This window comes from Bufo gargarizans, chromosome 6, assembly GCF_014858855.1.
Source record: "Bufo gargarizans isolate SCDJY-AF-19 chromosome 6, ASM1485885v1, whole genome shotgun sequence".
Classification (NCBI taxonomy): domain Eukaryota; kingdom Metazoa; phylum Chordata; class Amphibia; order Anura; family Bufonidae; genus Bufo; species Bufo gargarizans.
In genome coordinates, this window is record NC_058085.1 from 378,710,815 (window position 1) to 378,724,579 (window position 13,765).

The 13,765-nt window shown below is 46.7% G+C and overlaps 1 protein-coding gene across 32 annotated transcripts in view; it reads left to right on the forward strand.

Annotated features, from left to right (window-relative positions):
* Window positions 1-13,765, forward strand: part of ABLIM1 (actin binding LIM protein 1) — a 241,197-nt gene that overhangs the window by 72,533 nt on the left and 154,899 nt on the right. Inside the window, exon 1 of one of the 32 annotated variants that reach the window (XM_044296704.1) lies at window positions 7,407-7,946. The exons of the other annotated variants lie outside the window; for them this stretch is intronic. Coding sequence (XP_044152639.1) covers window positions 7,928-7,946 — 19 coding nt within the window. The 5' untranslated portion in view covers window positions 7,407-7,927. Of the gene's footprint in view, window positions 1-7,406; window positions 7,947-13,765 lie in introns of those variants that run through there. 32 annotated transcript variants of the gene reach the window in all.

Consider the following 13,765-nt stretch of genomic DNA (forward strand, 5'->3'; position numbering starts at 1 on the left):
TCCGCAAATTGCAGATTAGCAAAACATAGGAACTGGCCATGTGCGGTCAGCATGGAACAAAACTTCTGACCCGTAATAGAATATTCCTATCCTTCTCCATAATGCAGAAAAAAGGTACATGTTCTATATTTTTGCAGATGTCACTGTATGCTCATTGTATATATACAGGAATGTAACTACTATAATACTGCTCCTATGTACAAGAATATAACTACTATAATACTGCCCCTATGTACAAGAATATAACTACTATAATACTGCCTCCTATGTACAAGAATATAACTACTATAATACTGCTCCTATGTACAAGAATATAACTGCTATAATACTGCTCCTATGTACAAGAATATAACTACTATAATACTGCTCCTATGTACAGGAATATAACTACTATAATACTGCTCCTATGTACAGGAATATAACTACTATAATACTGCCTCCTATGTACAAGAATATAACTGCTATAATACTGCCTCCTATATACAAGAATATAACTACTATAATACTGCCTCCTATGTACAAGAATATAACTGCTATAATACTGCCTCCTATGTACAAGACTATATCTACTATAATACTGCCTCCTATGTACAAGAATATAACTACTATAATACTGCTCCTATGTACAAGAATATAACTACTATAATACTGCTCCTATATACAAGAATATAACTACTATAATACTGCTCCTATGTGCAAGAATATAACTACTATAATACTGCTCCTATGTACAAGAATATAACTGCTATAATACTGCCTCCTATGTACAAGACTATATCTACTATAATACTGCCTCCTATGTACAAGAATATAACTACTATAATACTGCTCCTATGTACAAGAATATAACTACTATAATACTGCTCCTATATACAAGAATATAACTACTATAATACTGCTCCTATGTGCAAGAATATAACTACTATAATACTGCTCCTATGTACAAGAATATAACTACTATAATACTGCCTCCTATGTACAAGAATATAACTACTATAATACTGCCTCCTATGTACAAGAATATAACTACTATAATACTGCTCCTATATACAAGAATATAACTACTATAATACTGCTCCTATGCACAAGAATATAACTACTATAATACTGCTCCTATGTACAAGAATATAACTACTATAATACTGCTCCTATGTACAAGAATATAACTACTATAATACTGCTCCTATGTACAGGACTATAACTACTATAATACTGCCTCCTATGTACAAGAATATAACTACTATAATACTGCTCCTATATACAAGAATATAACTACTATAATACTGCTCCTATGCACAAGAATATAACTACTATAATACTGCTCCTATATACAAGAATATAACTACTATAATACTGCTCCTATGTACAAGAATATAACTACTATAATACTGCCTCCTATGTACAAGAATATAACTACTATAATACTGCTCCTATGTACAAGAATATAACTACTATAATACTGCTCCTACAGTGGATATAAAAAGTCTACACACCCCTGTTAAAATGTCAGGTTTCTGTGATGTAAAAGAAATTCAGATCACCCCACAGATTGCGAGGGCATCTCCTGGGCACGGCCCTCTTCAGATCACCCCACAGATTGTGAGGGCACCTCCTGGGCACAGCCCTCTTCAGATCACCCCACAGATTGCGAGGGCATCTCCTGGGCACAGCCCTCTTCAGATCACCCCACAGATTGCGAGGGCATCTCCTGGGCACAGCCCTCTTCAGATCACCCCACAGATTGTCGGATTAAGGTCTGGGCTCTGGCTGGGCCATTCCAAAACTGTAATCTTCTTCTTGTGAAGCCATTCCTTGGTTGATTTGGATGTATGCTTTGGGTTGTTGTCCTGCTGAAAGATGAAGTCCCTCTTCATGTTCCTCTTTCTAGTAGAAGCCTGAAGGTTTTGGGTCAATATTGACCGGTATTTGGAACTGTTCAGAATTCCCTCTAGCTTAACTAAGGCCCCAGTTCCAGCTGAAGAAGAGCAGCCCCTTGGCATGATGCTGCCCCCGCCATGCTTCACTGTGGGGATGGGGTTCTTCTGGGGATGGGCAGGGTTGTTTTTGCGCCAAACATATCTTTTGGAATTATGGCCAAAAAGTTCCACCTTGGTTTCATCAGACCAGAACACCTTTTCCCACAAGCTTTTGGGAGACTTCAGATGTGTTTTTGCAGAATGTCGCCTGGCTTGGATGTTTTTCTTGGTAAGAAGAGGCTTTCGTCTTGCCCCTCTGCCCCATAGCCCAGACATATGAAGAATACGGGAGATCGTTGTCACATGGACCACACAGCCAGGACTTGCCATATATTCCTGCAGCTCCTGTAATGTTGCTGTAGGCCTCTTGGTCGCCTCCCAGACCAGTTTTCTCCTCATCTTCTCATCAGTTTTGGAGGGACGTCCAGTTCTTGGTAATGTCCCTGTTGGGCCATATTTCCTCCACCTGATGATGACGGTCTCCACTGTGTTCCATGGTAGATCTAATGCCTTGGAAATTCTTTTGTCCCCTTCTCCTGACTGATACCTTCTAACAATGAGACCCCTCTGATGCTGTGGAAGATCTCTGTGGACCGTGGCTTCTGCTGTGGGATGCGACTAAGAAAATTTCAGGAAAGACCAACTAGAGCAGCTGAACTTTATCTGGGGTTAATCAGAGGCCCTTTACATGACGGCCGGTGTCTGCTGACTGCGATCTAACAGGATTGTGGATGTGATTGCTTCATTCTGCTACATCCCCAGTTATAAGAGGGTGTGCACACTTATGCAACCACATTATTTTAGTTATTTTTTTCTTCCCTCCACCTGAAAGATTTCAGTTTGTTTTTCCATTGAGTTGTACAGTTTATAGGTCACATTAAAGGTGGAAAAAGTTCTGAAATGATTTATCTTTGTCTTATATTATTTTACAGCACAGAAACCTGACATTTTAACAGGGGCGTGTAGACTTGTTATATCCACTGTATGTACATCACATGTTAGAAATAATATAATGTCCTTTAAGCACACGATAGCCAAAACATGACAGTTGTAGTGTAAACGCCATGAAACATGCAAATATTTTTAATTATATGAGAATGAGGCCAACTAAAACTTTATTAATGGTGTTGTGAAGACATGCATACATTAGAGGATACATTTTTACACTTGTAATGAATGAGGTATTAGTACATATTTCACACACTGTGTTTAAAACAATATATGTAAGCTCGCAACCCACGTCAAGGGTCCTCATTATCTTGCGAGTCCCCAGGGTCATCTTTAACAAGCACAAAAGGGGCAGCTGCCCCGGGCCCAGTTGCTCCTGGGGGGCCCAAGGCAGCTGCCTCTTGAGCCCTGCTGGCCACTGCCCCGGGTGTCAGGCTGTCAGCTACACAGGGGGTGCTGCCATGCCTATCTGCAGGCACTTCAGGCAGCGAACTATGAGAGCTGTGATTCTCTTAGGAGAAAGGACCTTAGATGACATCACCATGTGACCAGTAACCTAGCAATATTACTGGTCACATGGCTATGAGGTCATCAAAGGTCCTTTCTTTCTACCAGGAGTGTTGCTGCAGGAGAAGTTTGCTGTGGAGCTTTTTTCTGAAGATTACATCAGGAAAAGGTGACAGGGGCTGTTATGCTAATATACTGTAAGCTACTGTATACTGTGGGGTGCTGTATACTGTGGGGTGTTATACTGCTCAACTGTATACTGTGGGGTGCTATACTGCTGAACTGTATACTGTGGGGTGCTGTATACTGTGGGATGCTATACTGCTCTACTGTATACTGTGGGGGGCTGTATACTGTGGGGGCTATACTGCTCTACTGTATACGGTGGGGGCTGTATACTCTTTATTGTGGGGTGCTTTATACTGTAATTTTCTGGGGTGCTTTATACTGTGGGGGGCTGTATACTATGGGGTGCTATACTGCTCTACTGTATACTGTGGGGTGCTGTATACTGTGAGGTGCTGTATTCTGTATAGTTTGGCGTGCTGTATACCGTGAGGTGCTGTATATTGTGGGGTGCTATACTGCTCTACTGTATACTGTGGGATGCTGTATACTGCGGGGTGCTATACTGCTCTACTGTATACTGTGGGGTGCTGTATACTGTGAGGTGCTGTATTCTGTATAGTGCTATACTGTTAGGTGCGGTATTCTGTATAGTTTGGGGTGCTGTATACTGTGAGGTGCTGTATACTGTGGGTGCTATATATTGTGGAGTGCTGTACTGTATACTGTGGGGGGCTGTACTGCATACTGTATACTGTGGGGTGCTGTATACTATAGGGTGCTATACTGCATACTGTGGGGTGCTATACTGCCTACTGTGGGGTGCTGTATACTATAGGGTGCTATACTGCCTACTGTGTGGTGCTGTATACTATAGGGTGCTATACTGCATACTGTGTAGTGCTGTATACTATAGGGTGCTATACTGCATACTGTGGGGTGCTGGGGTGCACTGTAACACTAGGGTGAGCCGAGCCCAGGTCTCCTCCCTGCAGAGCGGTGCCCACTTCCAGCCTGAGCCCAGCTGCCCAGAGCACTGATCCTGAGCCGCTGGAGTCTTCAGACATTCACTGGACTCTACCAGGTGTGTGGATTTTTTGTGTGTGTGTTGTGGTGGAGGCCGTGATTGCCTGCTAAGGTGTGGGAAGGTGGGATCCAGGGGGCCCAAGTACATTTTTGCCCAGGGTCCAATCAATATTAAAGACGGCCCTGCGAGTCTCTTACTAACTAAAAAATAACCATCTGGGTTAGTAAAAAATACTGGCAAATACAAACGTCCATGAGTCGAGGTTTACTGCTGAAAGGGGAAGAACCGATAGGGGACATAAAATAATCAGAATTTAACTCCCGCACTGTCAGTCCAGCGGATCCAGATCCTCCAAGTGGTAAAGTGTCTCTTCCTGATGGCGGACTGGAGACTTGGGCGTCTTCATCAGGTGGCGACTCATAGGTGCGTATGCACTTGATCACCACATGGACATTTTGTGGGGCCAGCTGGATGGGTGAAAGAAAAACACACCATTTACTAGAAAAAATCCCAAAGGCGCGCTCCACAAACCTTCTGGCCCTACTTAACCGATAATTAAAATTGCGCCTCAGCATCCAAACCTCGCCTACAACCACATAAGGCGCTGGTGGTCCAGAGGAGGAAGGTCTGCTGGCTGTGGTACGTCCAGTTGGTTGGACTGAAGCCACCGACCCATTCTGGAAGCCCTGAGGATGCGAGCATCTGCAGAACTTCCATATGACCCAATATCTACAGGTATAAACCTGTATAAACCTGTATAACCCGAGGCCGAGAAAAACTGCTTATAATTATAGTATCGGGACCCTGGTTCGGTGGCTTCTTAACCCGCATGTGCTTCCCGTCAAGGGCACCAATACACTTTGGGAATTGAGCCCTTTCTCCAGGAAGCCCTGGGCTGTATCAACCACTGCGGCCTGGTTGGAGCCTTCGGTGTCAACCAAATGGCGGCACATGTAGCCCGTACCACGCCAGCAATTGTGGAGGGCCCCATTCTAAAAACAAAATGTAACAACGGAAAAGAAGTTCCTGCCGCAAGATATCTGAAAAAAATAAATAAAAAATGTTTACACTAAATAGCAAAAGTTTACAAATCTAGCACATTACTTTACATCATTTAATAGCGATGTGTCGGGCAAGTTGAAATTAAAATACTGCATAAATACTCCAAGACTGGGACTCAATACCTTATAGTCATAGATACTTCAGAGAAAGGAAGAGCATTTAGCTGAAACTACTTCCAGACCATTGCCAGATACACACAGGTGACTATCCTCATCATTACGGGCAGGATTACAATCATTAACCCCCGCGGAACTGCAATCTGGTGCGACTAATCAATGACTTGTTAGTGCACCAAGTGACTTTATACAAAGTGGAGGCCCCACAAACCACATGCAGTTTATGTATAAAAATGTAGAATATACAATCCGTGTTTATTACTATGAAGTACTTATACACAGAGGAGGTAACGTTCTGAGGACACCGGCCACGGACAGAACTGCTGTGTATTGGCAAACCGTGGGTCATTCATGTCTGAGTCTGATAATACAGTCTTACCCTAAAGTAATAAGACGTTCTTCAGGGGACGCACTCCGCCGCATGTTGGTGTCCTGGAAAGTCAAGGCAGGCCGCAACTCCCCCAACAGCCGATCACAGGAAGCCCCCGACATGCGGCAATAATGGAAGAACTTCGGAGGGTGCGGACGGAGGTCAGAGTACAAGCCAACAAAGAGACCTGTGCTGCCCGCTGCGAAATGATAGGATGCACCCACACCCGCTTCCTCCGCCATCGCTTCCGTCCGCTCTCCAAAACAACGGAAGACCAGGCAGTGCAAGAAGACATGGTCAGTGGATGACACGGTGAAAGTGGGCGTCCTGCAAAGGGAAATCCAATCGCCAAGCGAAGGCACGCTGGGGGTGTTTATACGTGTTTGCAGTAACAGGCGAATGTAGAGGACGGATCAGGTTTGGTTTTTCACGCACTGGAAAAACGCAATAACGCGACGCAATCACATACAAAACTCACAGCACTCGCAAGCAAAATCGCACGATTTTCCCTGAACGCATCCGGACAAAATCCGTGACGCCCGTGTGAAAGAGGCTCCTTAGTTACGTGGCGCTGCTTCTTCTGGGACATCTTGGCTGTTGATTGGTTTTCCTTCTGTTTTATTTTTCTAGTTGTTTTGATCCCATGACCTTTCTGTGCTTCCGGATATTTTCTATTCTGTGCGCAGTTGGGATGTCGTTGCTTTGTGTCAGTTTCATGATCACAGATCCGTCCCTGGGAGCGTGTCCTCCGGATCCAGACAATCCTCCATGAGCTAAACTCAGCAGCGGGACACATCTCTGCTGTCCGGAATAGTCTGACTCCCGACCGTTTATGTGGTCCGCTAACTGAAGATCCGTAAAACACGGATTCCGGCTATGTGGATTCTGTGTTTTGTGGAACAGAACCCTAATAGAACAATTCCATCCTTGTCCGTAAATGGACAGGAATAGGACATGTTCTGTATTTTTGTGGAATAAAACACGCCATTTCCATTTTTTTGCGGTCCCACTGAAGTGAAAGGTTCCGTATATAGGCTGCAAAAAAACTAAACGAACAAGAAAAAAAAAAATAACATTTGTGTGCATGAGCCCTTAGCTGAGCCCTGCCCTGCTACATTGTAGCAAACCTGCCTTTATGCTAATTAGTTTTTCATAATGCGTTTTCACCATTAAAGTGTAAATAGCAAATGATCTAATTCACTGACAGCATGCAGAGATATTGGGAATGGTATTGAACAGATAGGAGAGGTGCAGAAGGGTTTGCTGGGATTCCTGACAGGGGCTGGAGTCTGCTCAGTGCCAGGTGGTGGCGCCCTGTGGGGAAAGCTCCATGTGTCACTGCAGCAGAGGAAGCCTCCTGGCCGGGCAGAGTCCTGAGAGCAGAGGAAGCCTCCTGGCCGGGCAGAGTCCTGAGAGCAGAGGAAGCCTCCTGGCCGGGCAGAGTCCTGAGTGCAGAGGAAGCCTCCTGTCCGGGCAGAGTCCTGAGTGCAGAGGAAGCCTCCTGTCCGGGCAGAGACCTGAGTGCAGAGCAGAGGAAGCCTCCTGTCCGGGCAGAGACCTGAGTGCAGAGCAGAGGAAGCCTCCTGTCCGGGCAGAGTCCTGAGTGCAGAGGAAGCCTCCTGTCCGGGCAGAGTCCTGAGTGCAGAGGAAGCCTCCTGGCCGGGCAGAGACCTGAGTGCAGAGCAGAGGAAGCCTCCTGTCCGGGCAGAGTCCTGAGAGCAGAGGAAGCCTCCTGTCCGGGCAGAGTCCTGAGAGCAGAGCAGAGGAAGCCTCCTGTCCGGGCAGAGTCCTGAGAGCAGAGGAAGCCTCCTGTCCGGGCAGAGTCCTGAGAGCAGTGCAGAGGAAGCCTCCTGTCATGGTGAAGGATGAATCAGGTAAATTACACCCCAGTGCACATTGTTGCAGTTACCGGCGGTTCTGTACTGACTGTCACCCAGCTTTCCCAGAAATAGAGAATTCTCTGTGTCCTAGGGGCCCTGGCAGCACATTCCAGACCCGGCCCCTTCTATTCTGACCCCAAGGTCTCCCTTATTATTCCCACTTGTTACTTGTTGTTACTTTGTTGTTGCTATAGTGACGGCTCCTTCTTTGATCTGAGGCTTCGTGTTCTAATATCTGGAGATTTCAGAAAATACCATCAATGAAGGAACAGGTTCTCTGATACCTTGTTTATTACATTGCTGTCTGATACGTTGTTTATTACATTGCTGTCTGATACCTTGTTTATTACATTGCTGTCTGATACGTTGTTTATTCTCCTTGCCGTTTTGTGTCTGATACGTTGTTTGCCACATTCCTCCTCGTGTCTCTGGTGGTTCCGCTCTGTGTGGACTCTTCTATGTTCTCTTCTCATACAGTGTGGATTCAGTGGGGGTCATTTACTACGATTGCTACGCCAGTTCTTGGCGTAAAAAAAAAAAAAGTCGCAAGACCTCGTTTTGGAACTTTGTAAATGCCATGTGACAACATTGTGCTGCACGGGCATTTTTATGCCATCCTCGCCACTTGGGGCATGGCAGGAGCTGGGCCATCTTCCCCGGCATATTCACTAACATTTACATAAATGGTGTGAAACCAGGCGCATGGACTGCCGGAGGATGCGCCCGGACTGCCGGAGGATGCTCCCGGACTGCCGGAGGATGCGCCCGGACTGCCGGAGGATGCTCCCGGACTGCCGGAGGATGCTCCCGGACTGCCGGAGGATGCTCCCGGACTGCCGGAGGATGCTCCCGGACTGCCGGAGGATGCGCCCGGACTGCCGGAGGATGCGCCCGGACTGCCGGAGGATGCGCCCGGACTGCCGGAGGATGCTCCCGGACTGCCGGAGGATGCTCCCGGACTGGCGGAGGATGCGCCCGGACTGGCGGAGGATGCGCCCGGACTGGCGGAGGATGCTCCCGGACTGGCGGAGGATGCTCCCGGACTGGCGGAGGATGCGCCCGGACTGGCGGAGGATGCGCCCGGACTGGCGGAGGATGCGCCCGGACTGGCGGAGGATGCTCCCGGACTGCCGGAGGATGCGCCCGGACTGCCGGAGGATGCGCCCGGACTGCCGGAGGATGCTCCCGGACTGCCGGAGGATGCTGCCGGACTGCCGGAGGATGCTCCCGGACTGCCGGAGGATGCGTCGCCTCATAGGTTAGGGCTAGGCACATCAACGAGCAGCACAGGAGCCATCAGAGACCACCACAAAATGCCGGTCTTTGATAAATGACCCCCAGTGTGTATAAGGGCTGGTGATGCTCATGTTACAGCAGCTGGCTGACACGTGTCGGGCCCCTGTGCTGTGTGGGCCCTTCATGTGTCACTGGAGCTTGTGCAGGGGAATGTGTTCCTCTTGTTGTATGTCAGGAATGTTCCCAGCACAAAGCTTCACACTTCAGGGATGGGAGAATGGAAATGCTGATGGTCTCCTCTGTGAATAAAGGTGACGGTGACCCCGGGAATGTGGCCCCTGTGTCAGGAGAACTCCTCCTGTACATTTATCAGTCTGCAATTCTATAACATTGACCTTTGACCCCCATGAGATTTATTTTGCCATCACCCTTGTACTTCAGGGACTTGAGACGCATCTTTTTACCAGGATTTATTTCTGTTTACACCCAGCTTTCCTAAAGTCTGCATAGACATGATAGTGGGGTGTCTATGAGGTGCTGGGTGATGCCCCCGTGGAGCTGTAAGGAAGTCACATTGGTTGTCACTCAGCTTTCCCAGAGACACATGAAGAAAGGCCCGAACAGACTGTCAGAGAGGAGTCAATGTGGGGGGGACATTGTAAAGTTTAGCTCATCTGTTTCCAGTGAGAACAGAGGGAACGTCCCTATAGGGTGGATGCTGCATGGCGAAATATGGTCGCACGTGAGGAGAGCAAAAATCACAGCAATTCTGCAACCCAAGGGTTTTCTGCAGATAAACCCAGCGGTCGGGGCCCCTGTGACTGGGTCTGTACTGCATGTCCTGGGCTCACATTGATGTCTTTCAGCTGTTACATTGTCACTAGTGATGAGCGAACTTCTGTTTTAAGTTCGGCGTCTAAAGTTCGGCTTCCGGTTAGCGGAGAATCCCGATATGGATTCCGACTTCCGTTGTGGTCCGTGGTAGCGGAATCAATAATCGGCCATTATTGATTCCGCTACCACGGACCACAACGGAAGTCGGAATCCATATCGGGAACCATATCGGGATTCTCCGCTAACCGGAAGCCGAACTTTAGACGCCGAACTTAAAACAGAAGTTCGCTCATCACTAATTGTCACCTTTTGAAAGTTCTAGTATAATCTACCAGGATTCTATTGTCTTCTATTGGAAGTTATATTTTTTCTACATCTGGGGTCACTTAATCATCAGTGTCACAGTGTAATCTAGTGTGGGATTGTAAGCTTTCAGGGGGGACATTGTCATCTATTAGAGATTATATTGTCATCTGTCACAGGCAGCATTGTTATTGCTGGCTACATTGTCATCTAACAGAGGCTACATTGTCACCTATCAGGTGTTACATTGTCACTTATCAGTTATTACATTGTCATCTATCGGGTGTTACATTGTCATCTATCGGGTGTTACATTGTCATCTATCGGGTGTTACATTGTCATCTATCGGGTGTTACATTGCCATCTATCAGGTGTTACATTGTCACTTATCAGTTATTACATTGCAATCTATAAGGTCTTACATTGCCATCTATCGGGTGTTACATTGCCATCTATCGGGTGTTACATTGCCATCTATCAGGTGTTACATTGTCACTTATCAGTTATTACATTGCAATCTATAAGGTCTTACATTGCCATCTATCGGGTGTTACATTGCCATCTATCGGGTGTTACATTGCCATCTATCAGGTGTTACATTGTCACTTATCAGTTATTACATTGTCATCTATCGGGTGTTACATTGTCATCTATCGGGTGTTACATTGCCATCTATCAGGTGTTACATTGTCACTTATCAGTTATTACATTGTCATCTATCGGGTGTTACATTGTCACTTATCAGTTATTACATTGCAATCTATAAGGTCTTACATTGCCATCTATCGGGTGTTACATTGCCATCTATCAGTTATTACATTGTCATCTATCGGGTGTTACATTGTCACTTATCAGTTATTACATTGCAATCTATAAGGTCTTACATTGCCATCTATCGGGTGTTACATTGCCATCTATCGGGTGTTACATTGTCATCTATCGGGAGTTACATTGTCATCTATCGGGTGTTACATTGTCACTTATCAGTTATTACATTGCAATCTATAAGGTCTTACATTGCCATCTATCGGGTGTTACATTGCCATCTATCGGGTGTTACATTGTCATCTATCGGGAGTTACATTGCCATATATCAGGTGTTACATTGTCACTTATCAGTTATTACATTGCCATCTATAAGGTGTTACATTGTCATCTATCGGGTGTTACATTGTCATCTATAAGGCGTTACATTGTCATCTATCGGGTGTTACATTGTCATCTATAGGAGGTCAGGCTGTGGTTTATTGAAGTTCACATTTCCATCTGCCATGTGTGAACATTGTCATTTATCAGAGATAACCGTGTCATTTATTGGAGTTTATGATGTCATTTATTGGAGATGTTTATTACAGGTTACACTATTATATGTCATTTATTGGAGGTTACATTATAATTTATCGGAAGTTGCACTGTCATTTATCGGAGGTTACGCTGTCATTTCTTGGAAATAATATTGTCCTTTTTGGGAGGTGACATTGTCTGCTTCCTGGTGTCAGTGGCTTGCAGTATTGAGCAGCCTGTGCCAGGTGGGGGTGCCAGGCCCTGGTATCTATGTAGGCTGCAGGGCAAAGTGACAGATGAGTGCTTTATGAATCAGTGTGTGTGGAGATAACATTCCAGCGGTATTATTGGCGCTGTTTATGAAGTGGGTGTGCTGCGCTGTCGTGTCTCACCTTTGCCCTCTCTGCCTGTTGATAGTATGTTGTTCCTGCACCTCTGGGATCAGTGGCTGATAAGAGATCTCCGCACCCTGACCGCGCTGCGCAGGATATTGCTGAACCTTTCTGTACTGCCTTCACCGGTTACACGCTTATGGTGGCCGTACAGTGCGACCATGTCATATTATAACCAATCTCATCTATTTCTCCTCATCGCCGATAAGCTGCTGCCAGAAGTGTCTGCCGCTGCTTATCCCTCTCCTCTCAGTGAGAACGCCTGCGTGCTTAGCGGAGCCCGGGAGGCTGGTGTGTGGCTGCACTATGGTCGCCTTTAGATGCTTCTTGCGCACACATTTGTATCTGGTTTTCTTTATTTCCAGCGATTTCAGACCATTATGATTTCTAGATTATCAAATGCTGGACTAAAGAAACTGAAGACACCAAAGAATCTGCTGAGCTGACAGCGAGTGTGAAGATGATGAGGGTTCCATCTACGATAAATCTCCTCATTCATATTCAGATCATATGTAATTCAACACCACTACTCCCACCAGGCACAGGCTACAGGCAGTAGTCCTGATACAACACTACTACTCCCACCAGGCACAGGCTGCAGGAAGTAGTCCTGATACAACACCACTACTCCCACCAGGCACAGGCAGTAGTCCTGATACAACACCACTACTCCCACCAGGCACAGCCTACAGGCATTAGTCCTGATACAACACCACTACTCCCAACAGGCACAGGCTTCAGGCTGTAGTCCTGATACAATACTACTACTCCCACCAGGCACAGGCAGTAGTCCTGATACAACACCACTACTCCCAGCAGGCACAAGGTGCAGGAAGTAGTCCTGATACAACACCACTACTCCCACCAGGCACAGGCAGTAGTCCTGATACAACACCACTACTCCCACCAGGCACAGGCAGTAGTCCTGATACAACACCACTACTCCCACCAGGCACAGGCAGTAGTCCTGATACAGCATCACTACTCCCACCAGGCACAGGCAGTAGTCCTGATACAACACCACTACTCCCACCAGGCATAGGCAGTAGTCCTGATACAACACCACTACTCCCACCAGGCACAGGCAGTAGTCTTGATACAACACCACTACTCTCACCAGGCACAGGCAGTAGTCCTGATACAACACCACTACTCCCACCAGGCACAGGCAGTAGTCCTGATACAACACCACTACTCCCACCAGGCACAGGCAGTAGTCCTGATACAACACCACTACTCCCACCAGGCACAGGCAGTAGTCCTGATACAACACCACTACTCCCACCAGGCACAGGCAGTAGTCCTGATACAACACCACTACTCCCACCAGGCACAGGCAGTAGTCGTGATACAACACCACTACTCCCACCAGGCACAGGCAGTAGTCCTGATACAACACCACTACTCCCACCAGGCACAGGCAGTAGTCCTGATACAACACCACTACTCCCACCAGGCACAGGCAGTAGTCCTGATACAACAACACTACTCCCACCAGGCACAGGCAGTAGTCCTGATACAACAACACTACTCCCACCAGGCACAGGCTTCAGGCTGTAGTCCTGATACAACACCACTACTCCCACCAGGCACAGGCAGTAGTCCTGTGAAGGATATTGTTAGGAAATGCCATCACTGTCCAGCTGGTTACCCGGCCATTTATTGTGCGATTGCATTGTTATTTATCGAGGGGTCGCTCTGCCGTTTATTGGGGGGATTACATTGTTGGACGGTACATTTCATTTTTACTGGGGGATACGTTGT